Source organism: Nerophis lumbriciformis, linkage group LG08 (genome assembly GCF_033978685.3).
Source record: "Nerophis lumbriciformis linkage group LG08, RoL_Nlum_v2.1, whole genome shotgun sequence".
Taxonomy (NCBI): Eukaryota; Metazoa; Chordata; class Actinopteri; order Syngnathiformes; family Syngnathidae; genus Nerophis; species Nerophis lumbriciformis.
This window is the reverse complement of record NC_084555.2, coordinates 26,637,501-26,660,297: the sequence shown is the minus strand read 5'-3', so window position 1 is coordinate 26,660,297 and position 22,797 is coordinate 26,637,501. Positions and strand designations below refer to the sequence as shown.

Here is a 22,797-nt window from a genome sequence, read left to right as displayed (position 1 = left end):
AGGAATTTTTGTCAATGTTATCCAGAGTAGTGATATTAATAACGTTACGTTTATTTTGTGTAGTGCGCCTTAAATAATTTCGATCAAATCCAGGAATTGATATGATGGGGATTTTGAGATTACCGGTATTTGTTTGGTGCTGCGATAGATTTAAAGCGTCATAATTTGCCACCTTAGTAGAATGCATGTTCACCTCTGGCACAGTCACTATAGAAAAAACATTACGTGTGTTGTGTATTTTTGTACAAGAAATGCTATGTGTGCGGAATAAGGCATCATGTGTGAACACGGCTATTTGGTCAGCTGACATCTTTGTTCAAATCTTTAAAATTTGCATTTTTGGGAGTTGTTATCCTACCTTTCTAAACTTTTCTGTTTTTTGAACGTACAGCACATTATCAGTTCAAGGCTGTATAATGGACACGCCTCCCAGTCCTGTTAAGCTCAGCTAAACACGCTTCACAAAGCAAATCCCTGTGCACAGCATGTCAGCATTATCCTGTTTAGGCAAGAGGCACAAGTGAATGTAAAATGTAGACAAGAACCACAAAGCCCTTCGTGATTTTCTACAACTAATGCTGTTTTGGGGGTGAACCAGCTGGGTGGACTTGTGCGCATTTTACACAGCTTTAAAAATTTAAGCTTTACTGAGCTGTGTATTTAGAATTAACTGTTTTTGGTCAGTTTTTAAATTTAAACAACTTTTATATAGTGTTCCTTTGGAACACGGGCATATACATTTGTTCTTCTGTCAGCATGCTCATAGTTCAATTGACTTACATTCCGTAAGGACTGCTACTGGCCATGCAACCTGGTGGTCGAGTCTATGTTTTGGCGGGTCTGGGTTTGTCTTGCCAATGTTTTCGCAGCTGGACTCAGAATTTGTTCTGTCGCAGCTTTGGCTCTATGCATGGACACTTGAGCAAGTGGAACAGGAATGAGAACTGTAATCCACCACCAGCCCAGGAAAACCCTCGTGTCCTTATCACAGGTAAGACATCCTTCCCTAGCGCCCAATGACTAAAGGAAGGCTTTTTTAACCATACACATTTCATCCTAACACTAACCCTAAACCTAATCTTCTATTAACTGTTGTACTTTTATACTACAACATATGATTGGTTTGAAATGAACACATTTACTTATCTTTCTATATTTTGAATAAAATCACTACTATAATAGTTCAAATCTTTGTAGTACAAGTGGAATACTCTACACATGTGCCGTTGTTTTCACTGTGCTTCAGTAGCACGATGATATTTTTGGTCATCACGAGGCTGAGGGTTAAAAAGTGCAAATAGATTACTATGGCAAAACTATTTTCTTATTTATGTATTTAAATGTGTGTCTTTATTACCAATTAATTTTTTTTGACACTGAATTTATGTTACTGAATTTTTTTCTGTTTTCAATTTTGTGAACTCAATTTTTTCACCTCAATTTATGATAACAATATCATGACTATTCAAAGAGTTAAGTTGCATAAATTCAGTGTAAAAAAAACCCATTCAGTGTTAAAAAAAACAAAACATTACTAATAGAGACACAAATCAATCTAATTTTTGTTGAAGGATTACAATTTAGAACATCTTGGAACTCATTTTCCATCTACTCATCATATACAGCGTATTAACAACATTGATTTAGCTTTTTTATATATATAAATACATAAGGCTATTCTATCGAATCGGTGCCTTTATTTTGTTGTAACTCTCTCAAAATAAACATAAATGTTTGTCTTTTTAAAACTCTAAATCTAATATTACTCATATCGAACTACTCAAACTGTGTATTGGCTCAATTGAGTAACAGGACTGAAAAGTAACAGGAGTGAGTTTTTAGCATATAAAGTAAATACATGAACTAGAAAAGCACTGTGCCAGACCCTATCTGAAAAAATCCTTAATCAGACTGTGATCCAAATCAGCACCGAAATGTAAACAGTTGTTCCTTATCTTACTGTTGACATTTTCTGAAATGTAGATGAACATTTGCCAATAACCTTTTCAGCTGTCAATAGCGGAATGAAACAAACAAAGTAAAGCCTCTTCTCAGTCACTGTCTTTGTCTCTGTGGGTGGAGGTGGAGCCACTAGCATACACACACGAGGTGAGGCTCGTGACGTAAACATAACGTAGTAAAAATGATCGGTATCAGTCTCAAAATGTAATGACTTGTTTCTTGGTCCATGTCTGACATTTCCAGGAAGTTTCATGAAAATCCGCCCACAACTTTTTGAGTGACCTATAATGGAATGAAAGTAAATGTATATTGTATGTACTGTATGTATATTCATAGTCAACCAATATACAGAAAAATAAAAGAGGGACCTTATTTCCAGCCTTCTCGTGGTCTGAATAATGCAATTTCATGTTGACCATGTGACTTGTGGAATATTCTACATTTATGAGAGGGTGTAATGTGTTCAGGCAAATCTGGCCCGCAACATCATTTTATGTGGCTTGCAAAAGCATGGAAATAATGTGCATCAATAGAGTACTTTATGTTTCTTACTAAATGTATTTGTTCTTTCCATTTCTGTGGTAAATTTTAAATGTGCTTTATAAATAAAGTTGATTTGATTTGATTTGATTTGCCAGAAAAATATATGGACTGCATAAAATTGCATATCTTTTAAACTTAAAAATTCTGATCATATAACAAATATATTATTACACACTGTATTGCAAAAAATGTTTGTAAGAATAAATATAAATACTTAAATATCTGGTTGTCACCTTGACTTATGACTTCAAAGCAAGTTATCCATGAATTTGTACATAGAAAATATCAAATGATCAAATGCATAAGCAATTGCGTAATAACATCATGAGGTGATGATACATTTGTATTTAAATATTATTTACCGCTACAAGCGGCCCTCTGAAGGCAGCCATAAATGCGACGTGGCCCTCAATGAAAATTAGTTTGACATCCCTGTGTTAGGGTAACAGGACTGAGTGAAAACCCAAGAGTTTGACCAAAGTGTAAATTTTGGCTAAATTGTTCAAAAAAAATTAAAAATAAATAAGTGTATTTGGAATAAGGAGTAGAACAAATATGTGAAATATGATTATATTTCATGATACAGTCTAATTTTACCATTTCAGAGGCAGGAACAGTAAACAAATGCTATTTTTTCAGTGTTCAAGGTACAGTAGTTTATATTAACAATTGAGTTTTTAACGCAGCAATAAGTAACTTTCAAACTTCAGACAATATTTTCACAACTTTTGGGAAGATACATCCATCGACTTACAACTAGTTCAATGGCACCTCTGTCATGGCCTGGGGCAAGAGTGGCAGGAACCCTGCCACTCAAAAAAAACTACAAATGTGCAGACTGCTTCACTCCCTCTTTCCCCATTCATTAAAAAGACAGAAGTCGATGCGAACGCCTTTGTGCAATTACTGCTATCATGGCAGAAGCTGCAAAACAACAACAAAAAAAGAAAAAAGGCAGGCTATCCCTCAATAAAAGGACAGTCAAGGATCCACATTGGCCCGGCTTTCACTTGCTGGCTTGAGCTCAAAGACAAGGAGGAATTTTCGACTGATGCTGCCTTGGCTTTGTTCCTGCTTTAATAATAAGTACCTTTTAAGGCTCACATCAAAATGATAATGCTAACTTTTGCTGTCAGAAATTTGCATGGTAGCAATAAATATCCACCAGCTTGATAGATTTCAGTACCACACTGACACGACAAGCCACGCAACAAACTCAAAAGTACTGTATAAAGAAAAAACAATGCAATGACTGCAAACCGCAAATATAAAGTTTGAGTAAAATATGTAGGTTCCTACTGTGGAAAGATCAGTCATACTGAATCATTGTGGTAATGTCGTGTCAGTCTGTATGTACGTGACAGTAGTGTCTGACGATTTGCAACGCCATGCACTGGTCCTCATGGGAAATGTGGTCTTCCTTCAGGCAAAACACTACCGCTTTGGCGCCGCCAAAATCAACCAAAACTGAGAGTACTAAATTAGGGCTTTAATTATGCAATTAGATCAATGCGCACAAATATTTACAGTCAATTCTATTGTGTGTTTACACATCTATTTACAAATGGAACTGATTCTGTAGAATAACCCATCGAAACTCACTACAACTTTATGATTTAAATAAAAAATAACGAGTTAACTTATAATCATATAAATTGTGTTTACATACAGATTAATCAAGCAATTTATTTCAACTGTACATGCTCCTTTACCTTAATTGTGGATGGTTACCTGGAAGACGTATTGGGTGGTCAGTGATCAGGTCAATGCATACTTGTTGTGTAGACCCCAAAACAATCATAATACGACCCTTTCCCGTATGACATTCTGAGCATAAAATTGTATTTGTGTCCTAATATGGGGCTCGTTTTTAAGTTAATTGGAATTTAAATGAATAATTCAAATGCAAAAATGTGATTAATCTAATTGAAAAAAAAAGATCATTTGGTAGCACTGATTTAAATATTAAACCCCCTTGATTGCAGGTGGGCTTGGACAATTAGGTGTGGGGCTCGCGGAGTTACTTAGGTGAGTATATTTTTTTTTTACTTTGAAAAAAATCCCAGTATGCTTGAAAACACTGATGGCACCATGCCTCAATTGTTGTCCAGGAAGCAGTATGGAACAGAGAATGTAATCCTGTCCGACATAAAGAAGCCCCCGCCTCATGTTTGTAAGAGTGGTATGTTCATTTTCTTCCATTCAGTATTAATAAATGCTAACTTAGAAGTTAATAAGTGGCCTCAAAGTTCTCTCTCTGCTTTAGGTCCATTTGTATATGCTGATGTGTTGGACTACAAACATCTCAGAGAACTGGTTGTAAATAACGGCATCACTTGGCTGGTGCACTACAGTGCTCTGCTGAGTGCTGTCGGGGAGGCTAATGTGGCCTTGGCGCGCAAAATCAACATCACAGGTCAGCTTAAATGTGCTCTAGTGTTACGTTCGTCACCTTTTTTAATGCACTCATAGCTCTCATTTTCTGTTAAGGTCTTCATAATGTGCTGGACTTGGCTCTGGAGAACTGTCTGCGCCTCTTTGTGCCGAGCACCATCGGAGCATTTGGTCCTTCTTCTCCTCGGGACCCTGTGCCTGACCTTTGTGTCCAAAGACCACGAACCATCTATGGGGTGTCCAAAGTTCACGGCGAATTAATGGGGGAGGTACATTTGTTTTAAATAACTTTGAATCTGATTTTTGTTCACACAGAGTAACAAATCAATACGCTTCTTCTAGTATCTTCATCATAAATATGGCTTGGATTTCCGCTGCTTGCGTTACCCAGGAGTGATATCATTCAACACACATCCTGGGGGAGGCACAACAGGTATTTCTTCATCATCGTCATCTGAATGTGTACCAGCTTCTTCTGCTGTGGGAACATAAGACACTAATTCCAATTTCTTTCTTAATCAATAAAAAATATCTCTGTAAAACCATTCAAATTACAAAACCCAAAACCAGTGAAGTTGGCACGTTGTGTAAATCGTAAATAAAAACAGAATACAATTATTTGCAAATCCTTTTCAACTTATATTCAATTGAATAGACTGCAAAGACAAGATATTTAATGTTCAAACTGAGAAACTGAATTTTTTTTTGCAAATAATCATTAACTTAGAATTTAATGGCAGCAACTAATTGCAAAAAAGTTGGCACAGGCATGTTTACCACTGTGTTACATGGCCTTTCCTTTTAACAACACTCAGTAAACGTTTGGGAACTGAGGAGACCAAATTTTGAAGCGTTTCAGGTGGAATTATTTCCCATTCTTTCTTGATGTTCAACAGTCCAGGGTCTCCGTTGTCGTATTTTAGGCTTTATAATGCGCCACACATTTTCAATGGGAGACAGGTCTGGACTACAGGCAGGCCAGTCTAGTACCCGCACTCTTATACTATGAAGCCACGCTGTTGTAACCCGTGGCTTGGCATTGTCTTGCTGAAATAAGCAGGGGCGTCCATGATAACGTTGTTTGGATGGCAACATATGTCCGTAATATCATCGCTTACGTGCAGTGATATCTCCAGATTCTCTGAACCTTTTGATGATATTACGGACCGTTGATGGTGAAATCCCTAAATTCCTTGCAACAGCTCGTTGAGAAATGTTGTTCTTAAACTGTTCAACAATTTGCTCACGTATTTGTTCACAAAGTGGTGACCCTCGCCCCATCCTTGTTTGTGAATGACTGAGCATTTCATGGAAGCTGCTTTTATACCCAATCGTGGCACTCACCTGTTCCCAATTAGCCTGTTCACCTGTGGGATGTTCTAAATAAGTGTTTGATGAGCATTCCTCAACTTTCTCAGTCTTTTTGCAACTTGTGCCGGCTTTTTTGAAACATGTTGCAGGCTTTAAATTCCGAATGAGCTAATATTTGCAAAAAATTACAAAGTTTTCCAGTTCGAACGTCAAGTATCTTGTCTTTGCAGTGTATTCAATTGAATATAGGTTGAAAAGGATTTGCAAATCATTGTATTCTGTTTTTATTTACGATTTACACAACTTGCCAACTTCACTAGTTTTGGGGTTTGTAGTTCCCTACTTTTTAAAGGGTAACTATGTTTATAAGTATTGTCACAATGATGAATATTCCTGTTAAACAATGCCTAAACATGAAATCATAATGTTCAAGTATTTGGGTGTCAGTTTGCACGCAGTTTCTGTTCGCGGGCTTTTTGCAGTCTGGCCATGTTGTTGACATTTGTGACATTTCCCCAGTTTTTGTATATAGTCTTGGTTATCGTAAGGCCAAATATTGCATGTAACAAAGCAGACCATTTGCCTGCGTATAATTCAGCGATATAGAGTGCCCAATAGAGATGCGCGGATAGGCAATTATTTCATCCGCAACCGCATCAGAAAGTCGTCAACCATCCGCAATCCACCCGATCTAACATTTGATCAGAACCGCATCCGCCCGCACCCGCCCGTTGTTATATATCTAATATAGACGATGCAAGGCATTAGTGAGGTTATAAAGCTTTTGCCTGTTAAAGAAAGGAGACTGATCCAATGCAGCACAGACATTCAGCACAGACATTCGCGTGCCACGCTGTCACGACCCAGACGCACACCAGTGCGCAATCATATGGGAGCCGCGCTGAGCGCACCTCCAAGCACGTCTCGCTGCCGGCGACGGCCGGGTATATGGGCCCGACGCTCCAGCGCTATCCATTTTCAGGGCTAGTTGATTCGGCAGGTGGGTTGTTACACACTCCTTAGCGGGCTCCAACTTCCATGGCCACCGTCCTAGCTGCTGTCTATATCAACCAGGGTGAGCCCCACCCCTTTCGTGAGCGCACTGCGCGCGGAGTGACCCCTGTTACGCGCCCCCGGCAACAGGGGTGGTGGGCAGGTAAGCTGCGCGGGCGGAGCGCACGGAGTGACCCCTGTTACGAGCCCCCGGCCACGGGGGTGGCGGGCAGGTAAGCTGCTTACCTGCTGCGCGTGACGCCGGCCGCGGCGAAGGCGGATGAGGCGGGGTGTCGGTGCGGTGGGCGCGGTGGTGACCCTGGACGTGCGTCGGGCCCTTCTCGCGGATCGCCTCAGCTACGGCTCCCGGTGGGGCCCTCTCGGGGGAAGGGGCCTCGGTCCCGGACCCCGGCGAGGCGTCCCTTCTCCGCTCCGTAAAAGTGTCCATCTCTTTTCTTTTTTTTTTCTGTTGTGGCATATGCTGCAGGTCCCTGCTCGTTTTTCGTATGTGGGTAACAACATTTTTTCTCATAGTCAGTCAAAAATGTCATATATGACAAATGGAGTATTTTACAGTCCCTCCAGGATTTTGCAGGCTTTTTTTGTGACTGTTGCGGCCTCAAATGCAGGGCCGGCCCGTGGCATAGGCCGTATAGGCAAATGCTAAGGGCGCCGTCCATCAGGGGGCGCCATGCCAGTGCCACAAATGTTGGAGAAAAAAAAAAAAGAAAAAAAAAGTTGTTACTATTATTTCTAAATACAAAAAATAATCTCACGTTAATTAAAATGCAAAGTAAAGCCTATTTAATAGAAATATTATTTGTTACAACATTACGCCCCCCCCTCCTCCCCACGCACGGTGCGCCCCCTCCCTTCCCGTATCATGACTCTTTTTGGACGTCACCACATCAAAAAATCAACACAAGATGTCAAAACGGCCAAAACTGTCAGGTGCCCAGGGAAGAAAAAAGAGAAAAGAAGAGGAGAAACGAGAAAAGACAGAGGTAGCAGGTAGGTAACGTTAGCCTACATGAAATTATTTGTCTGTTACAGAATGTGATAGTAACCTGGCTTTTTAGCATTAAGCTAATGTTACATGATTCGGCAATTGCTAATCAATAAATAGCTAGTTCTGTTTTAACGTCGGGTTAATATTGTGGAGGGGGCTAAATTGTTATGGAAAATAATAATGTAACGTTAGGTAATTACAGTACTCCCACCTTACATTCCTCAGGGACATTTGTATTAGATCTTTTAAGCAGGTGTTTTTTGTTTACATTATTGCCTTCTGGTTAGCTAATGTTTGCCCTGCAGGTAATAGTCACTTTTCCACCCCTTTATATATTAGGTATAGTTGTAAGTAAAAAAAAAAAGGTCAAAGACAAAGCTATTCGGGTTCTTGTGAGTATATACACTTCACTGCCGATGTGGGGGGGCGCCACCTAAAATCTTGCCTAGGGCGCCAGATTGATTAGGGCCGGGCCTGCTCAAATGTCTAAACCTGCGGACGTATTTCAGAAAAGTTGCGGTAAAAAGTGTGATGTTTTGAAGTTTTTTGTTCAATAATATTAAATTAACTTGTAATTTTATAAATTTGTTATCATTGTTTAAAACAATTCCTTGTAACCTTAAAGTAGAAAAGCACAAGATGTCAACAAATAATTGGAAAGCAAATACTGCATTATTGCTTTACCTGTTTTATACCACACAAACATAACAGTAGAATTCGTGGAAGTTTTTTTCAGGAAGTTACAACAAAAGTTGTGATGTTTTGAAGCTTATTATTTTTCAGTGACATTGAATCAACTTGTGAGTGTGACAGACTAAGCGCTCGCAACCTCTTTATTCACAGATTATGCCATTCAAATCTTCCATGATGCCCTCAGCAAGGGTCACCATGAGTGCTACTTACGCCCCGACACCCGTCTTCCCATGATGCACATCTCTGACTGCCACCGTGCCACTATAGAGTTCATGCAGGCTCCCGAGTGCCAGCTCTCCCTTCGTACCTACAACATTGCCGCCATGAGCTTCACTCCAGAGGAGGTGGCCCACGAAATCCGCAAGCATCTCCCTCATCTTAAGGTCACCTACAATCCAGACACTGTCCGTCAGACCATCGGTACGACTTAAAACGTCTGGGTAACACTTTAAAATAAGTACACACTGTCAAGTATTCATAAAGCATTAGTACTGAATTCAGAATTATAAAGCATATTTCTGAAATGAATACACTGAAAATTATTTGCCACTTGCCAAGATTTTAAATTTAATTTCTAGAACGTTCCCTTGTTTTAAAAGCTATTTACTTATTTTTAGTCACTGACTTTACATAATAATCTTCATTTTAGCATAAATAATTTTATTTTTGGGGGTATTGTGTGTATAATTTTGAGGACAATAATGAATATATTCCATTTTGGAATAAGGCTGTTACATAACACAATGTGGAAAAAGTGAAGGGCTGTGAATACTTTCCAGATGCACTGTATTTCTATCTTAAAGGTCCTGCTAATTTCTAGATTTAAACAAATCTTATTTTAGAATGTCTTATCATGTAAAATGTAAAATTAACAAGTTGCATGGACAGATGATTACACTAGTTTTTAGTAATTTTTTGTCAAATCTAGTCTTTTTTTATCGTATGTTTTGTCAGCTCTTTATTGCAGTGCACTCATTGATATGTAGCCCATAAACAAGTTGTATATGTTTTACTCATTACTGTATTAACATTCGCATCCATTAAAAACTTAATGTTTGCCTTTTATTACTTATAAAAGACTGTGTTAGCATTCCTACATAATACTTAGGTATTGTCAATGGTTTGTTAGATTATTTAGGAAGTGTATGTGAGTAAGACTTTTAGTAATCTTTCGAGACATTTATACATACACATCCAGTATTCAGACTTATACGAATGGTTATTTCTGTCTTTATAAACTGCTTACTAATGAGTGTTCATGTCGGGGATATGCTTTATAAATTATGAATTCAGTATTTACTGATGCTTTTTTAATACTTAATATTGTTTACTTATTATAAAGTCTTACCAACGTCTGCTGTACAGGATATACCACAATGTGAAAGGTTGAACGTCATTGGCTGTGCTGTTATGGTTGTGTCTTTTGCAGCAGACAGCTGGCCGGTGAGATTTGACGACACCAACGCCAGGAGAGATTGGGGATGGGTGCCAGTGTTTGGGCTGGAAGAGCTGGTGTCAGATATGCTGCACTCCATTCAGGACAAGTGTTTGCCAGTCAGCTAGCAATATCTGCGCTATATAGACTAACTGACTTTGTTTCACCTTGAATTATTGTGCAGAACTCCTTAAAATTGACTAAATGAAGAATATACACACACACACACACACACACACACACACACACACACACACACACACACACACACACACACACACACACACACACACACACACACACACACACACACACACACACACACACACGCGCGCGTATTAGGACTGTTTTTCAGGAATTACATACTGTCCAGTTACATACTCATCTGTGCTGTTGTATTTGTTGTGGTAATTGAAAATTGGTATGGAAAAAAAAAAAAATGTTATTTTTAACTTGAAAAGCTTTGGCTGTTGAAATTGACTGTGATGACGTGCTTAAACTACACTTGCACCTCGGTTTTTGTTATTAATCTTTTTTAAAGGGTCTGAAACTGTATAAAAACATGTTTCCTCCAGAAAACAAAGTAAATCCAATTAATCCAATATAGACATCCAAAGGTTAACACAATACACTTTTATAGAGAATAATTACGTGGATTGTCAGCATTCGTAGACTTAGACAGACTTTATTGATCCACAAGGGAAATTGTTCCACACAGTAGCTCAGTTACAAAGGATGGAAAGTGTAAGGATGGAAAGGATAATGCAGGTGTAAAGTAGACTAAAAATGTACCGTAGTAGCAATATAAAATTAAACATATATGTAATATTTACATATAATATATACAGTGTATAATATATACTGATATATTATATTATATTATATTTGTATATAATATATACAATATATAACAAATATTTACTATTGATAATATATTTATTTATATCTGCACCTTATTGCTCTTTTATCCTGCACTACAACAAGCTAATGCAACGAAATTTTGTTCTTATCTGTACTGTAAAGTTCAAATTTGAATGACAATAAAAAAGAAGTCTAAGTCTATTCACGAGAACTACTGAGGACAGCCGTTAAGCACCAAATTACCCTCGTTTGTTTTGGGTTACCAGAGTGGTGCATTCGGTGACACTATGGAAATACAGACTCTCTTTGACTCTTCAACTTTATTTGTCTCAATGGTAGGTTAATTTGCAACAGTACTTAGTAAAAAAAAAAAGCACAAAGACTAAGTCCCCTCATGTGTTTAATCGTACTAAAATTGAGGTAATGTTTGAAAACTGAGACAAATTTTTGAAAGGTGAAAGTACCTTCTGCATTTGACCCATCCCCTTGTTTCACCCCTTGGGAGGTGAGGGGAGCAGTGAGCAACAGCGGTGGCCGCACACCGGAATCATTTTGGTGATTTATCCACAACCCTTGATGCTGAGTGACAAGCAGGGAGGTAATAGGTCCCATTTTAATAGTCTTTGGTATGACTCGAATCCATAAACAATGCTTTTTATGCCTTTTAATCATTTTGTGATTCTCTCTGGTGTTGTAAGGCATACATCTCTAATGGGGCACAGGTCCCCCACAATAATTATTTAAAGGGGTCCTATTATGCAAAATCAACTCTCCGTACCTGTTGGTAGCTGTTTTTGTGTATTTGGGATCCCCATAAATCCTGTGAATTCTAAATCAAACCATGGAACAGTGACGTGCGGTGAGGTTGATGGCTGGTGAGGCACTGACTTCATCACAGTCAGATTTACAAACATATGAACCCTAAAGAGTATCTTATTTACCATTTGATTGGCAGCAGTTAACGGGTTATGTTTAAAAGCTCATATCAGCATTCTTCCCTGCTTGGCACTCAGCATCAAGGGTTGGAATTGGGGGTTAAATCACCAAAAATGATTCCCAGGCGCAGCGCCGCTGCTGCCCACTGCTCCCCTCACCTCCCAGGGGGTGATCAAGGGGATGGGTCAAATGCAGAGGACACATTTCATTACACCTAGTGTGTGTGTGACAATCATTGCTACTTTAACTTAACTTTAACTTTACACATACAAACTGTAGCACACAAAAAAGCACATTTAATTAAAAAAAACGTTATTATGGTCTTACCTTTACTTAGAAATTAAGTCCATGCACCGCAACTAAAGCCCTCACTTAAACTTTCCACGTGCAAGATTGAATCTATTTAAAAAAGTGTAACCGAGGGTTTATAAATGTCGCCTATACTGTATGAAACTACAAAATAACAAACACGGAGGCTCCAGTTTACACGAGGACCACTTTATTTACCTTCTTTCAAAAACCTCCGCAACGTGACATCACTTCCGCTCTTAGCGCCTTCAAAATAAGAGCTCAAGGCATATACTGTATAACAGCGCATAACAGGAACTTAACATCACAAAGAGGAAAGCCCATGAAAATAGGTTACAAAAGTTATTTAATAAGAAGCCAAAAAGTGCAAAAACAATAATGTTCGTGTCGGAGGAGTTGTGAATTAGGTACACCTGCAGTCTGCAGGTGTATCTGCACAGCAGGCCAGCAGTTAGCCGAGTCATTGCGCAATCCATGTTGCGGCACTGAGTGACGTGCCTCAACTGACTGCTGTTCACCGCACCGTCTCTTCTCAGTACTTGAACGGCAAATGTGAAAATTCAGCGATTTTGAATGAAAATAATCTAAAACTGGTGAAGTTAAATGGAAAATAACTTTATAGTATAAACACTGGATAACAATTTAATTTTTTTTTTTCTTTTTACATTTTTTTTCTTTCCATGATGGCAGGTGAGGCCCCGCCTCACCTGCCTCTAGTGACTGCACGTCACTGCCATGGAAGCATGGCAGAGATATTTATTAAACGATCTTGCCTTCATCCAAATTCGCTCCAAACGAACTGTTTGGATTTTATGACTTTGGTGATGTATTTTGCCTGAGTTAGTCAATGGATATCTCCATGTATGGTCGAGGTTTACCCAAAGAGCTTTGTGCGAGTCGTCCCTTTTTATTCAGTTGTAGTCCAAAGTTGTAGTCAATAAGTTCCTTATTTTACTTTATCCTCTTGTTGTGGGGCAGACTGGCTTCTACGTGCACATGCATGCTAAAATCCTCCGCTGTTACCATTTCTAATACAAAGTAATGTATAGTTCTAACTTATATCTATCATTAGACTCCATATAGAGGCGCTAAAAACTACAACATGGCTGACGGGGTGTAGATGCAGTCAAAAGAGGCATGGCCTGGAGGAAGACTTCAGCATGGAAATGAGACCACCCACAAAACAGCTAATTCTGAAGAGACAGTCAGAAAGCGGCTTGAAGAAGGTCTGTAAAACATAATCTATGCACAATTTGGACCAAAGAACCACTATTACATGTTATGTAGACCACAAGGGAGTGTTTTAAATGTAAATGTAGGGGGGGGAAAAATCATAGTAAAAATATTTACTTCAATTTATCATTGATTCATCAAATTAACCATTAAATCATGAAATTGAACATATATTAAATGATTAAATAAAGAATTAAATAGAAACATAATTAGGCCCTGCGATGAAGCGGCCACTTGTCCAGGGTGTACCCTGCCTTCTGCCCTTCAGCGCCCCGGCGACCCCAAGAGGGACAAGCAGTAGAAAATGGATGGATGAAAATTATTATAAAATATTGAAATCATTTGTTCTTTCTATCTTCTCCTGCTCCTGCACCAAACACTAAATATATCGATTCAATAAAGTTAAATACAAAAAGGCAACAAGAGTATCCTACACTTCTCTTTTGTACAGCAAATCTGTATGGTAGATATGGGCATCTACATCAACAATATGATGTGCCTGAGTAGCTGGACAGGACATAAAAAAAAATGATTTAAATCATCCATGCATCCATTTTCTACCGCTTGTCCCTTTCGGGGTCGCGGGGAGTGCTGGAGCCCATCTCAGCTGCATTCGGGCGGAAGGCGGGGTACATCATAAAATAACGAAATAAATTAGAAAATGATTAGATAATTAGATGTATGTTTAAATTAATGACACATACGTTAACACAATTATGTATTTACTTCTATTGATAATTAACTAATGATACATTTCAGAAAATATTTGAAAATGTATTTACTTGTTATATTTTTCCTATATGGCCCCCCCATAAAGCATAAACTTGAAACTGCTCCCTTGTCTTTCCTGACTTGTTTCAGTCTCTCCCCCTCGTCCCTGTCCAAAGTGTAAATTAAAAATAACTAGCCATCCATCCATTTTCTATCGCTTGTCCCTTTCGGGGTCGCGGGAGCCTATATCAGCTGCATTTGGGCGGAAGGTTGGGTACACCCTGGACAAGTCGCTATCTCATCACAGGGCCAACACAGATAGACAGACAACATTCACACTCACATTCACACACTAGGGCCAATTTAGTGTTGCCAATCAACCTATCCCCAGGTGCATGTCTTTGGAGGTGGGAGGAAGCCGGAGTACCCGGAGGGAACCCACGCAGTCACGGGGAGAACATGCAAACTCCACACAGAAAGATCCAGAGGCCGGGATTGAACTCGGGACATTCGTATTGTGAGGCACATGCGCTAACCCCTGTCCACCGTGCTGCCTAAAATAAACTAAATACATAGAATGGTGTACCCCGCCTTCCACCCGAATAAAGCTGAGATAGGCTCCAGCACCCTCATCGACCCTAAAAAGGGATAAGCGGTAGAAAATGGATGGTAAATATAACATTTAATAAGTTACGATCATATGATTATTTATAAGATACACAAAATAATATATGATTAATTACACATTAAAGATAAATAATTAGATACTGGAGTAAACATTTGGGCAGAAAGTTGCAATTAATAAATTAATGATGGGCATACAGTGAAATAAACAGTGTTTACAGAAAGAACAGAAAGAAAGGAAGGTTTTGAGGAAAAAAATTATTACTGTACCTTAAGCAAATACAGTGCAGATTGGAAACCTCTGCTGGTGTATAGAAAATCTCCCTTTTCTCACAATTTTCAGAATGTTTTTGTCCCACAAATCTTCTGAGTCAATTACCAAATATAAATGTAGGATTTTTAAGGGGATCAAATGTCAATTAGACTAAATCCAAGCATCTATTTTCGTCCAAAAACGCCTAAAGAAAGGACATACGTGGTGTTCATGGCACAAGCATGAAAGAGGCAGTTGTAGCCTGTCCTCCGGCGTGTGTAGTTCCTGCTACGTCCGCTAGGGGCGCACTCTTCCCCTGCCTACAGTACTGTTATACCACACGGCGCTGCAGACGTCTCACACAGCAGCGGCCTACTAACATCTCTATTCTTCCACCATGGACGCCGGTTTCTTCCGCGTAAGCTGTTCTGCATTTCAGTAGCTTTTTAAAATACGTGCTTATTATGATATTTATTTCTTCTTTGTGCGTCTGTTTGGTATCTGAATTGCTGAGTTGCTTCCCATCGAGATACAAACGTTGTGGGCTGCGACTATTAGCTGGTGCTAGGCTACATAGCATGTGGCTACATATTTAGTTTGAACTCTTTATTTACCATTACAGCACAACATGTACGGTTGTATTATTGCTATAAATGGAGTTTAAAGATAGGCTCGCTTGTCCGTTACACTGAGAGTAACGTCCAAGTTTGCTAGCAGGTTACATGTAAGCCGCTACTAATAAAGATGGCGACTGGGTGGTTCAGCGTTTCCTTCGTGAGCGCGTTGCTCCCGTTGCTAATGTGGGTTTTTAAACCAGTAGTCTCTGTGTCTAACGTGACCTTTATTCAAATGTGCTATTAAAACTATTTTGACTGCGTTGTTATTTGGCTGGGTAGGTTTGGACAACCTGCTTTTTTTGTGTGGAAAAGTTAGCATGGTGCTATCAATGTCATAGGTTTCGTTTGCTGTTTGAAATTACCGTAGCAACACGTTTAATTCACAGTTGATGGAATTTCCTCAATGTATGTGAATTTTAAATTGGTCTTTTAATATAAATGGACGACATATAGCGTATGGCCTGTGCTTGTGTTGTCATATTGCCATTCTTAGATTACCAGCAGACATGTGTTCATGTATTCTTGCAGGGCACAAGCGCGGAACAAGACAACCGGTTTAGCAACAAGCACAAGAAACTACTGAAGCAACTGAAATTTGCAGAATGTCTCGACAAAAAGGTACACACAATCTACATTGTATATACATATGTTTTGTTATAGTGTTGTTCAATGTATTTTTTAAACTCCTAAATATAAAGTTGCCTCCATCCACAGACAACAAAACATTTTGTTTTAAACACACTTGGCCAATATAGATGATTCTAATTTAATGGTAGCCTTAAAGGGGAACTGCACTTTTTAGGAATTTTTTCCCATCATTTACAGTTAGGGATATGCCGATCGATCGGATGATTATCGTGAAGTATGTGATCGGCGGGGTGTGTATATATTTTGAAGTATTTATTTTATATATATATATATATATATATATATATATATATATATATATATATATATATATATATATATATATATATAAAAATAAATAAATAATCCGTTCATGAGGGAGTATATCCGTTCGGCCACGGTGTTCAATGGAGAAGTCTGATCTACAAAATTTGCAGGCAGCATATCCCTTCCAGCTGTCCTGGATGAACTGGAATAATTTTTTCCAATCATTTTGGAACTTGCAAGCGTACTTCTTCTTCTTACTCGTCGTCGCCATGTCTCTTCTTCGTTCTTCTGCTTCGTCTCTGTTATGTTTTGGACATTACTACATGCCGTAGTTTTGAAGCAACGCATGATGGGAATCCGGATGTTGTGTGTTAAAGTTAAAGTACCAATGATTGTCACACACACACACACACACACACACACACACACTAGGTGTGGTGAAATTTGTCCTCTGCATTTGACCCATCCCCTTGTTCACCCTCTGGGAGGTGAGGGGAGCAGTGGGCAGCAGCGGTGCCGCACCCGGGAATCATTTTTGGTGATTTAACCCCCAATTCTCGGGCTGCAACAACTAATCGATTATAAAAATAGTTGGCGATTAATTTAGTCATCGATTCGTTGGATCTATGCGCATGCGCAGAGGCTACGTTTTTTTTTTTTTTTACCCTTTTATTTTTAAACTGCAACATAGCTGAGAAACAATAATCAAAATAATAGGGGTGTAACTGTACGTGTATTTGTATTGAACCGTTTCGGTACGGAAATGTACCGAACGAGTTTCCACACGGACATATCAAGTAGCGTACTGCACGTTGTGTAAACAATACTCAAAATGCCGGACATTTGAGGCATTTATGAAACTCGGCCCTGACAGCTGTGCAAAAGAGGACATGTCCGGTGAAAAGAGGACGTATGGTCAGTCTATCCTAGCCCGTTAGCTGCTAGCAAAAGAGGACTATCAGTGATCGGTTTCACCGGACGTGAAACCGATCGCTGCTAGCATGCTAGGATAGACTGACAATACTTCCTCTTTTCACTGGACATGTCCTCTTTTGCGGGGCTGCCGGGCGGTGTTTCTTAAATCCCTCAAATGTCCGGCATTTTGAGTTAGGGTTGCGTGTATTTTCAATATACGTTCAGCATACCTGCCAACTACTCCGGTTTTCCCGTAATTAGTACGGTTTTCATCAACCTATTCCGGGTTACGGTTGCAGTGATAAAAAATACGTTTTTTTATTAATTAAAAAAAATAATTTTTTTTAAGTTTTATTCACGAAATCGCGTAACAACAATGACAATCGACACTGCTTCCCGTAACTTCCTATCGAGCCATTCCGAATGCCATGCGCAAGGCTATTTATAGCACCGCTGCCAAGCACGAGGCACCAGTTGCCATTGTTTCCAAACGAGCGAACGATCATGGAATCAGCCGGGGAAAAATCGCAAACGAGTCTTAAACCGAAAAGAAAACTGCAGTCATTCCGTGAAGAATATTCAAAAGCCTATCCGGGAATAATTATCCGTTCCAAAAAGGGTGAAAACTACGCGAATTGCACCTTGTGCAGACAAGATTTTACGGTCGGACACGGAGGAATTAGCGATGTAAAAGACCACGTTGGGACAAAAAAACACAAGTCTAATGCCGTTGCTAGCGATACAAGTGGAAAACTTTCAACGTTTTTCGCCGCCCAAACAGATTCTTTGGATGTGATAAATGCCGAAGTTTTATTTACGGAGGCAATAATTGAGCAAACAAAAAGGTAATGACACCAATGTTATTTATTGGAATTGTTTAGTACTGTTATACTGTTAAAAGTGTTTATACTATTTATGCTTTCAAGTCCAAATTGAAGAAATCTTGTTAAATGTTGACAGCATAACTACCAAAATACAGAAGTATGTCCTTAATATTTTTGCAGTGCTATTTCTGTTGAAAAGTTAAAATGATTACATTAGAGATGTGATGTGCCACTTTTCAAGTGTCTGATGGCTTAAATAAATTTTCATTAATTTTTCATATTTTGAATTCTTTTGAAAGGCTTACAAAAAAACTACATTTGAATTGTAATTCCATGCTATTGACAGGACTATTAATTTTAATGAAGTTAGCTTACCATGTTTACAGTATGATAATTGTGATAGAAATGTGAATTTTAAGCACAGAATATTTTTTACAATTGAACAAGGCAGTAGATTATACAAGCTTGGACAGAAAGTTAATGACACCAATTTTTTTTTAATGGAATTGTTTAGTACTGTTTTACCATTTGTTTACTGTAAAAAGTGTTTATACTGTTTATACTTTCAATTAACAAATTGAAGTCTTGTGAAAGGTTGACAGGATAACTGGCATTAACTGTCAAAATAATTTCAAACTATTGAAGTTAGCTTACAGAATAAACATGTCAATCAACCCATATGATTTTTGTTTTGAAAAGTCACTGTGACTGATAGAAAAGTGATGGTTTTAGCAACATTTTAACCTGTCTGAATGCTAATAGTCATTTTGCGTCGGTGAACCCCCCACCAGGACTTTGTCCTGGACCTACCGGGGCCTGCGGCCCCTGGACCCTGGCTACTAGGTTTTTCTGATTTCAAAAGTTGGCAGGTATGGTTCAGGGTTAAGAAGGTTAAAAACACAACAAATTGTGCGTGCAGCAGCATTCGTGAGGGACGGGGAGAGACAGAGAGCGAGAGAGTTATGATAAACGCGCATGCGTCGGCAGGCTCTGCTTTTTATCGATACATTTATCAGATTTAATTTTTTATTATCTATAGCAGGGGTGTCAAAAGTGTGCATTTTTGTAACATTTTCCTTGTTTTATTTGGCAAGTTGAAATAACATGGCGCCAGTATGCTGGTTTTTTTTCAATAAAATACTGGAAAGGATAGAAATGTAGTTTGTCTCTTTTATCAGATTATCAAATTAATCGTTAGTTGCAGCCCTACCCAATTCCAACCCTTGATGCTGAGTGCCAAGGAGGGAGGTAATGGGTCCCATTTTTATAGTCTTTGGTATGACTCGGCCGGGGTTTGAACTCACAACCTACCGATCTCAGGGCGGACACTCTAACCACTAGGCCACTGAGTAGTTAACGTGCCGGCTGGAATAAACACACGCTGAGAAATAGCTCCGTGCCTGCCTACTTTATGCGTTATAGATAAACCTATGGATAACGGAGACATATATAATAGTCTCTTTTCAGGTGAGAGAGGACGCTAAAGGCAGTGCCTTTTAAGGCACACCCCCAATATTGTTGTCCGGTGGAAATCGGGAGAAATTCGGGAGAATGGTTGGCACTGAAATTCGGGAGTCTCCCGGGAAAATCGGGAGGGTTGGCAAGTACCGTATTTTCCGCACTATAAGGCGCACCGGATTATTAGCCGCACCTTCAATGAATTACATATTTCATAACTTTGTCCACCAATAAGCCGCCCCGGACTATAAGCCGCGCCTACGCTGCGCTAAAGGGAATGTCAAAAAAACAGTCAGATAGGTCAGTCAAACTTTAATAATATATTAAAAACCAGCGTTCTAACAACTCTGTTCACTCCCAAAATGTACGCAAATGTGCAATCACAAACATAGTAAAATTCAAAATAGTGCAGAGCAATAGCAACATAATGTTGCTCGAACGTTAATGTCACAACACACAAAATAAACATAGCGCTCACTTTCTGAAGTTATTCTTCATTCGTAAATCCTTCGTCTTCGGTGTCCGAAGTGAAAAGTTGGGCAAATTTACGATCCACTGGCAGATGTTGGCGTCGTCTGGCGCTGCCTCCTCGTCTTAGTGAAGGTGTGTTCGCCTTCTGTCATCCATTGTTCCCACGCAGTTAGCAGTCTAGCTTCGAATGCCCTGTTGACACCAATATCTAGCGGCTGGAGGTCTTTTGTCAATCCACCCGGAATGACGGCGAGTATTGAATTAAGCGCGTAAGCGTGTCTCTCAATGTGCTGTTATGAGCTAGCAAATATAACAACTACACTACCCAGCATGCAACGATAGTTACGAGCATGCGCGGTAGCCCTGAGAAGCGTTGTATGCTGGGAGTTAGAATGTGGTTATGAGCACGCTGTAAGTAAACGTTGAGAACTCAGTTAACACGCCTCGTCTGCATTATTTATAATTAGACAGACAACACACTTAATAGGAGCCATTTTGGGGTCTTTACATAAACACACAAATGGAAATGAAACGTCACATATCCCAGCATGCACCGCGCGCTTCTTCGTCCTCCACTGTTCCCACGCAGTTAGCAGTCTAGCTTCGAATGCCCTGTTGACACCAATATCTAGCGGCTGGAGGTCTTTTGTCAATCCACCCGGAATGACGGCGAGTATTGAATTAAGCGCGTAAGCGTGTCTCTCAATGTGCTGTTATGAGCTAGCAAATATAACAACTACACTACCCAGCATGCAACGATAGTTACGAGCATGCGCGGTAGCCCTGAGAAGCGTTGTATGCTGGGAGTTAGAATGTGGTTATGAGCACGCTGTAAGTAAACGTTGAGAACTCAGTTAACACGCCTCGTCTGCATTATTTATAATTAGACAGACAACACACTTAATAGGAGCCATTTTGGGGTCTTTACATAAACACACAAATGGAAATGAAACGTCACATATCCCAGCATGCACCGCGCGCTTCTTCTACGGGGAAAAAAGATGGCGGCTGTTTACCGTAGTTGCGAGACCTAAACTTTATGAAAATGAATCTTAATATTTATCCATATATAAAGCGCACCGGGTTATAAGGCGCACTGTCAGCTTTTGAGAAAATTTGTGGTTTTTAGGTGCGCCTTATAGTGCGGAAAATACGGTATGCCCCCGGCCCATTCTTTATTTTTTGGTCACCCAACTGACAAAGGCATGGAGTAGCTAACAGTGTATCGCTTTACACAGTGTGGCTCCGCTCCCCTAAGTTAATAATAATCACCTCCATTGCGACAATTAAACTGCATTTGTTTTAGGGCTGCAAGATTTTTGATAAAAAAAACAAATAGCGTTTTTTTCTCAAATTGTGATTCGATTTGCGATTTTTTTTAATTTTATCCATATAAATGCATAAAACTGCGACAATAACGAGTGAAAGAAAACATGCTACTTTTAGACTGTCAATACATACAATACACACAAACATATTGCTATATGATTTTCTCTATAAAGGCTCTTAATATATATGTACTCACAATCTATACATACATTTAAAACTGGTATTATGAATGAGTTTTGACATATATTTTTTTGTTTTGCCGTATTTTCAATTATTTATTTTTGTACAATGTACTTTGTTGATGTTTTCAAGTGTTTCCAGACTTAATAACTTTAAAAATATTAATAAAAACAACTAGCAACAAATCTAGCATATTCTTCGGTTGTTATTATAAAATCTACTTATGTTTAGAGACTCTTTACTTCTGTACCTCGATGTCGCTGACAAAACAGGCTAGCTGCAGCGAGCATGACGTCACACTTGCTTGGCGCTATTGCTCTAGTTGGACATTCTCTTCTTAAAAGCCACCACTGTCCTCTTATTATTTGCACATTTTGTAGATGGCTGTCCGCGGGTATATCTGCAATATATATAAATATTATGTCCACATTGCAGACATGCTGACAACGCTCCAGGCAGTCACAATGGGCGTGCGTTTTGTTTACATCTGGTTTCGGTAGCGCGGTTTCCGGTGATCAGTCTTTTTTTTGGTGGTCAAGTTTTTGCTACATCACTTTTCAATAGTGCGCAAAAAATAGACTCTACATACCGTATTTTTCAGACTATAAGTCGCAGTGTTTTTCATAGTTTGGCCGGGCTCCAGTGCAACTTATATGTTTTTTTCCTTCTTTATTATGCATTTTCGGCAGGTGCAACTTATACTCCGGTGCGACTTATACGCCGAAAAATACGGTATATATCAATTCATACTGCAACGACCAGGTAATGTTAATGTTTTATGTTCGTGTGGCTTAGAATTTATGTCGGTTTTTCCCATGTTTGCAAACAACGTCGGTCCCTGA

General features: G+C 39.2%; 2 protein-coding genes across 5 annotated transcripts in view; both read left to right on the top strand.

Moving 5' to 3' along the window:
* Positions 1-513: 513 nt before the first annotated feature.
* On the top strand, positions 514-11,143 carry tdh2 (L-threonine dehydrogenase 2). Its single transcript, XM_061967960.2, has 8 exons — positions 514-991; positions 4,491-4,533; positions 4,617-4,687; positions 4,772-4,921; positions 4,996-5,168; positions 5,242-5,332; positions 9,056-9,325; positions 10,335-11,143. Exons 1-8 carry the CDS (start codon positions 805-807, stop codon positions 10,466-10,468), a joined length of 1,119 nt encoding a protein of 372 aa, XP_061823944.1. The 5' UTR covers positions 514-804; the 3' UTR covers positions 10,469-11,143.
* A 4,396-nt stretch (positions 11,144-15,539) lies between these two features.
* Positions 15,540-22,797, top strand: part of srrm1 (serine/arginine repetitive matrix 1) — a 36,210-nt gene continuing 28,952 nt past the window's right edge. For all 4 annotated transcript variants that reach the window (XM_061968551.2, XM_061968553.2, XM_061968552.2 and 1 more), the window contains exons 1-2: positions 15,540-15,685; positions 16,413-16,502. In XM_061968551.2, the coding sequence (XP_061824535.1) occupies positions 15,665-15,685; positions 16,413-16,502 (111 nt within the window). In that variant the 5' untranslated portion in view covers positions 15,540-15,664. The remainder of the gene's footprint in view (positions 15,686-16,412; positions 16,503-22,797) is intronic.

Excerpts from the sequence above, each read along its gene's own strand:
- tdh2 (XM_061967960.2), top strand. The coding sequence starts at position 805 with ATGCAACCTGGTGGTCGAGTCTATGTTTTGGCGGGTCTGGGTTTGTCT. Across the intron at positions 4,534-4,616 it reads GGGCTCGCGGAGTTACTTAG|GAAGCAGTATGGAACAGAGA; the intron begins GTGAGTATATTT and ends ATTGTTGTCCAG. Across the intron at positions 4,922-4,995 it reads GCGCAAAATCAACATCACAG|GTCTTCATAATGTGCTGGAC; the intron begins GTCAGCTTAAAT and ends TTTTCTGTTAAG.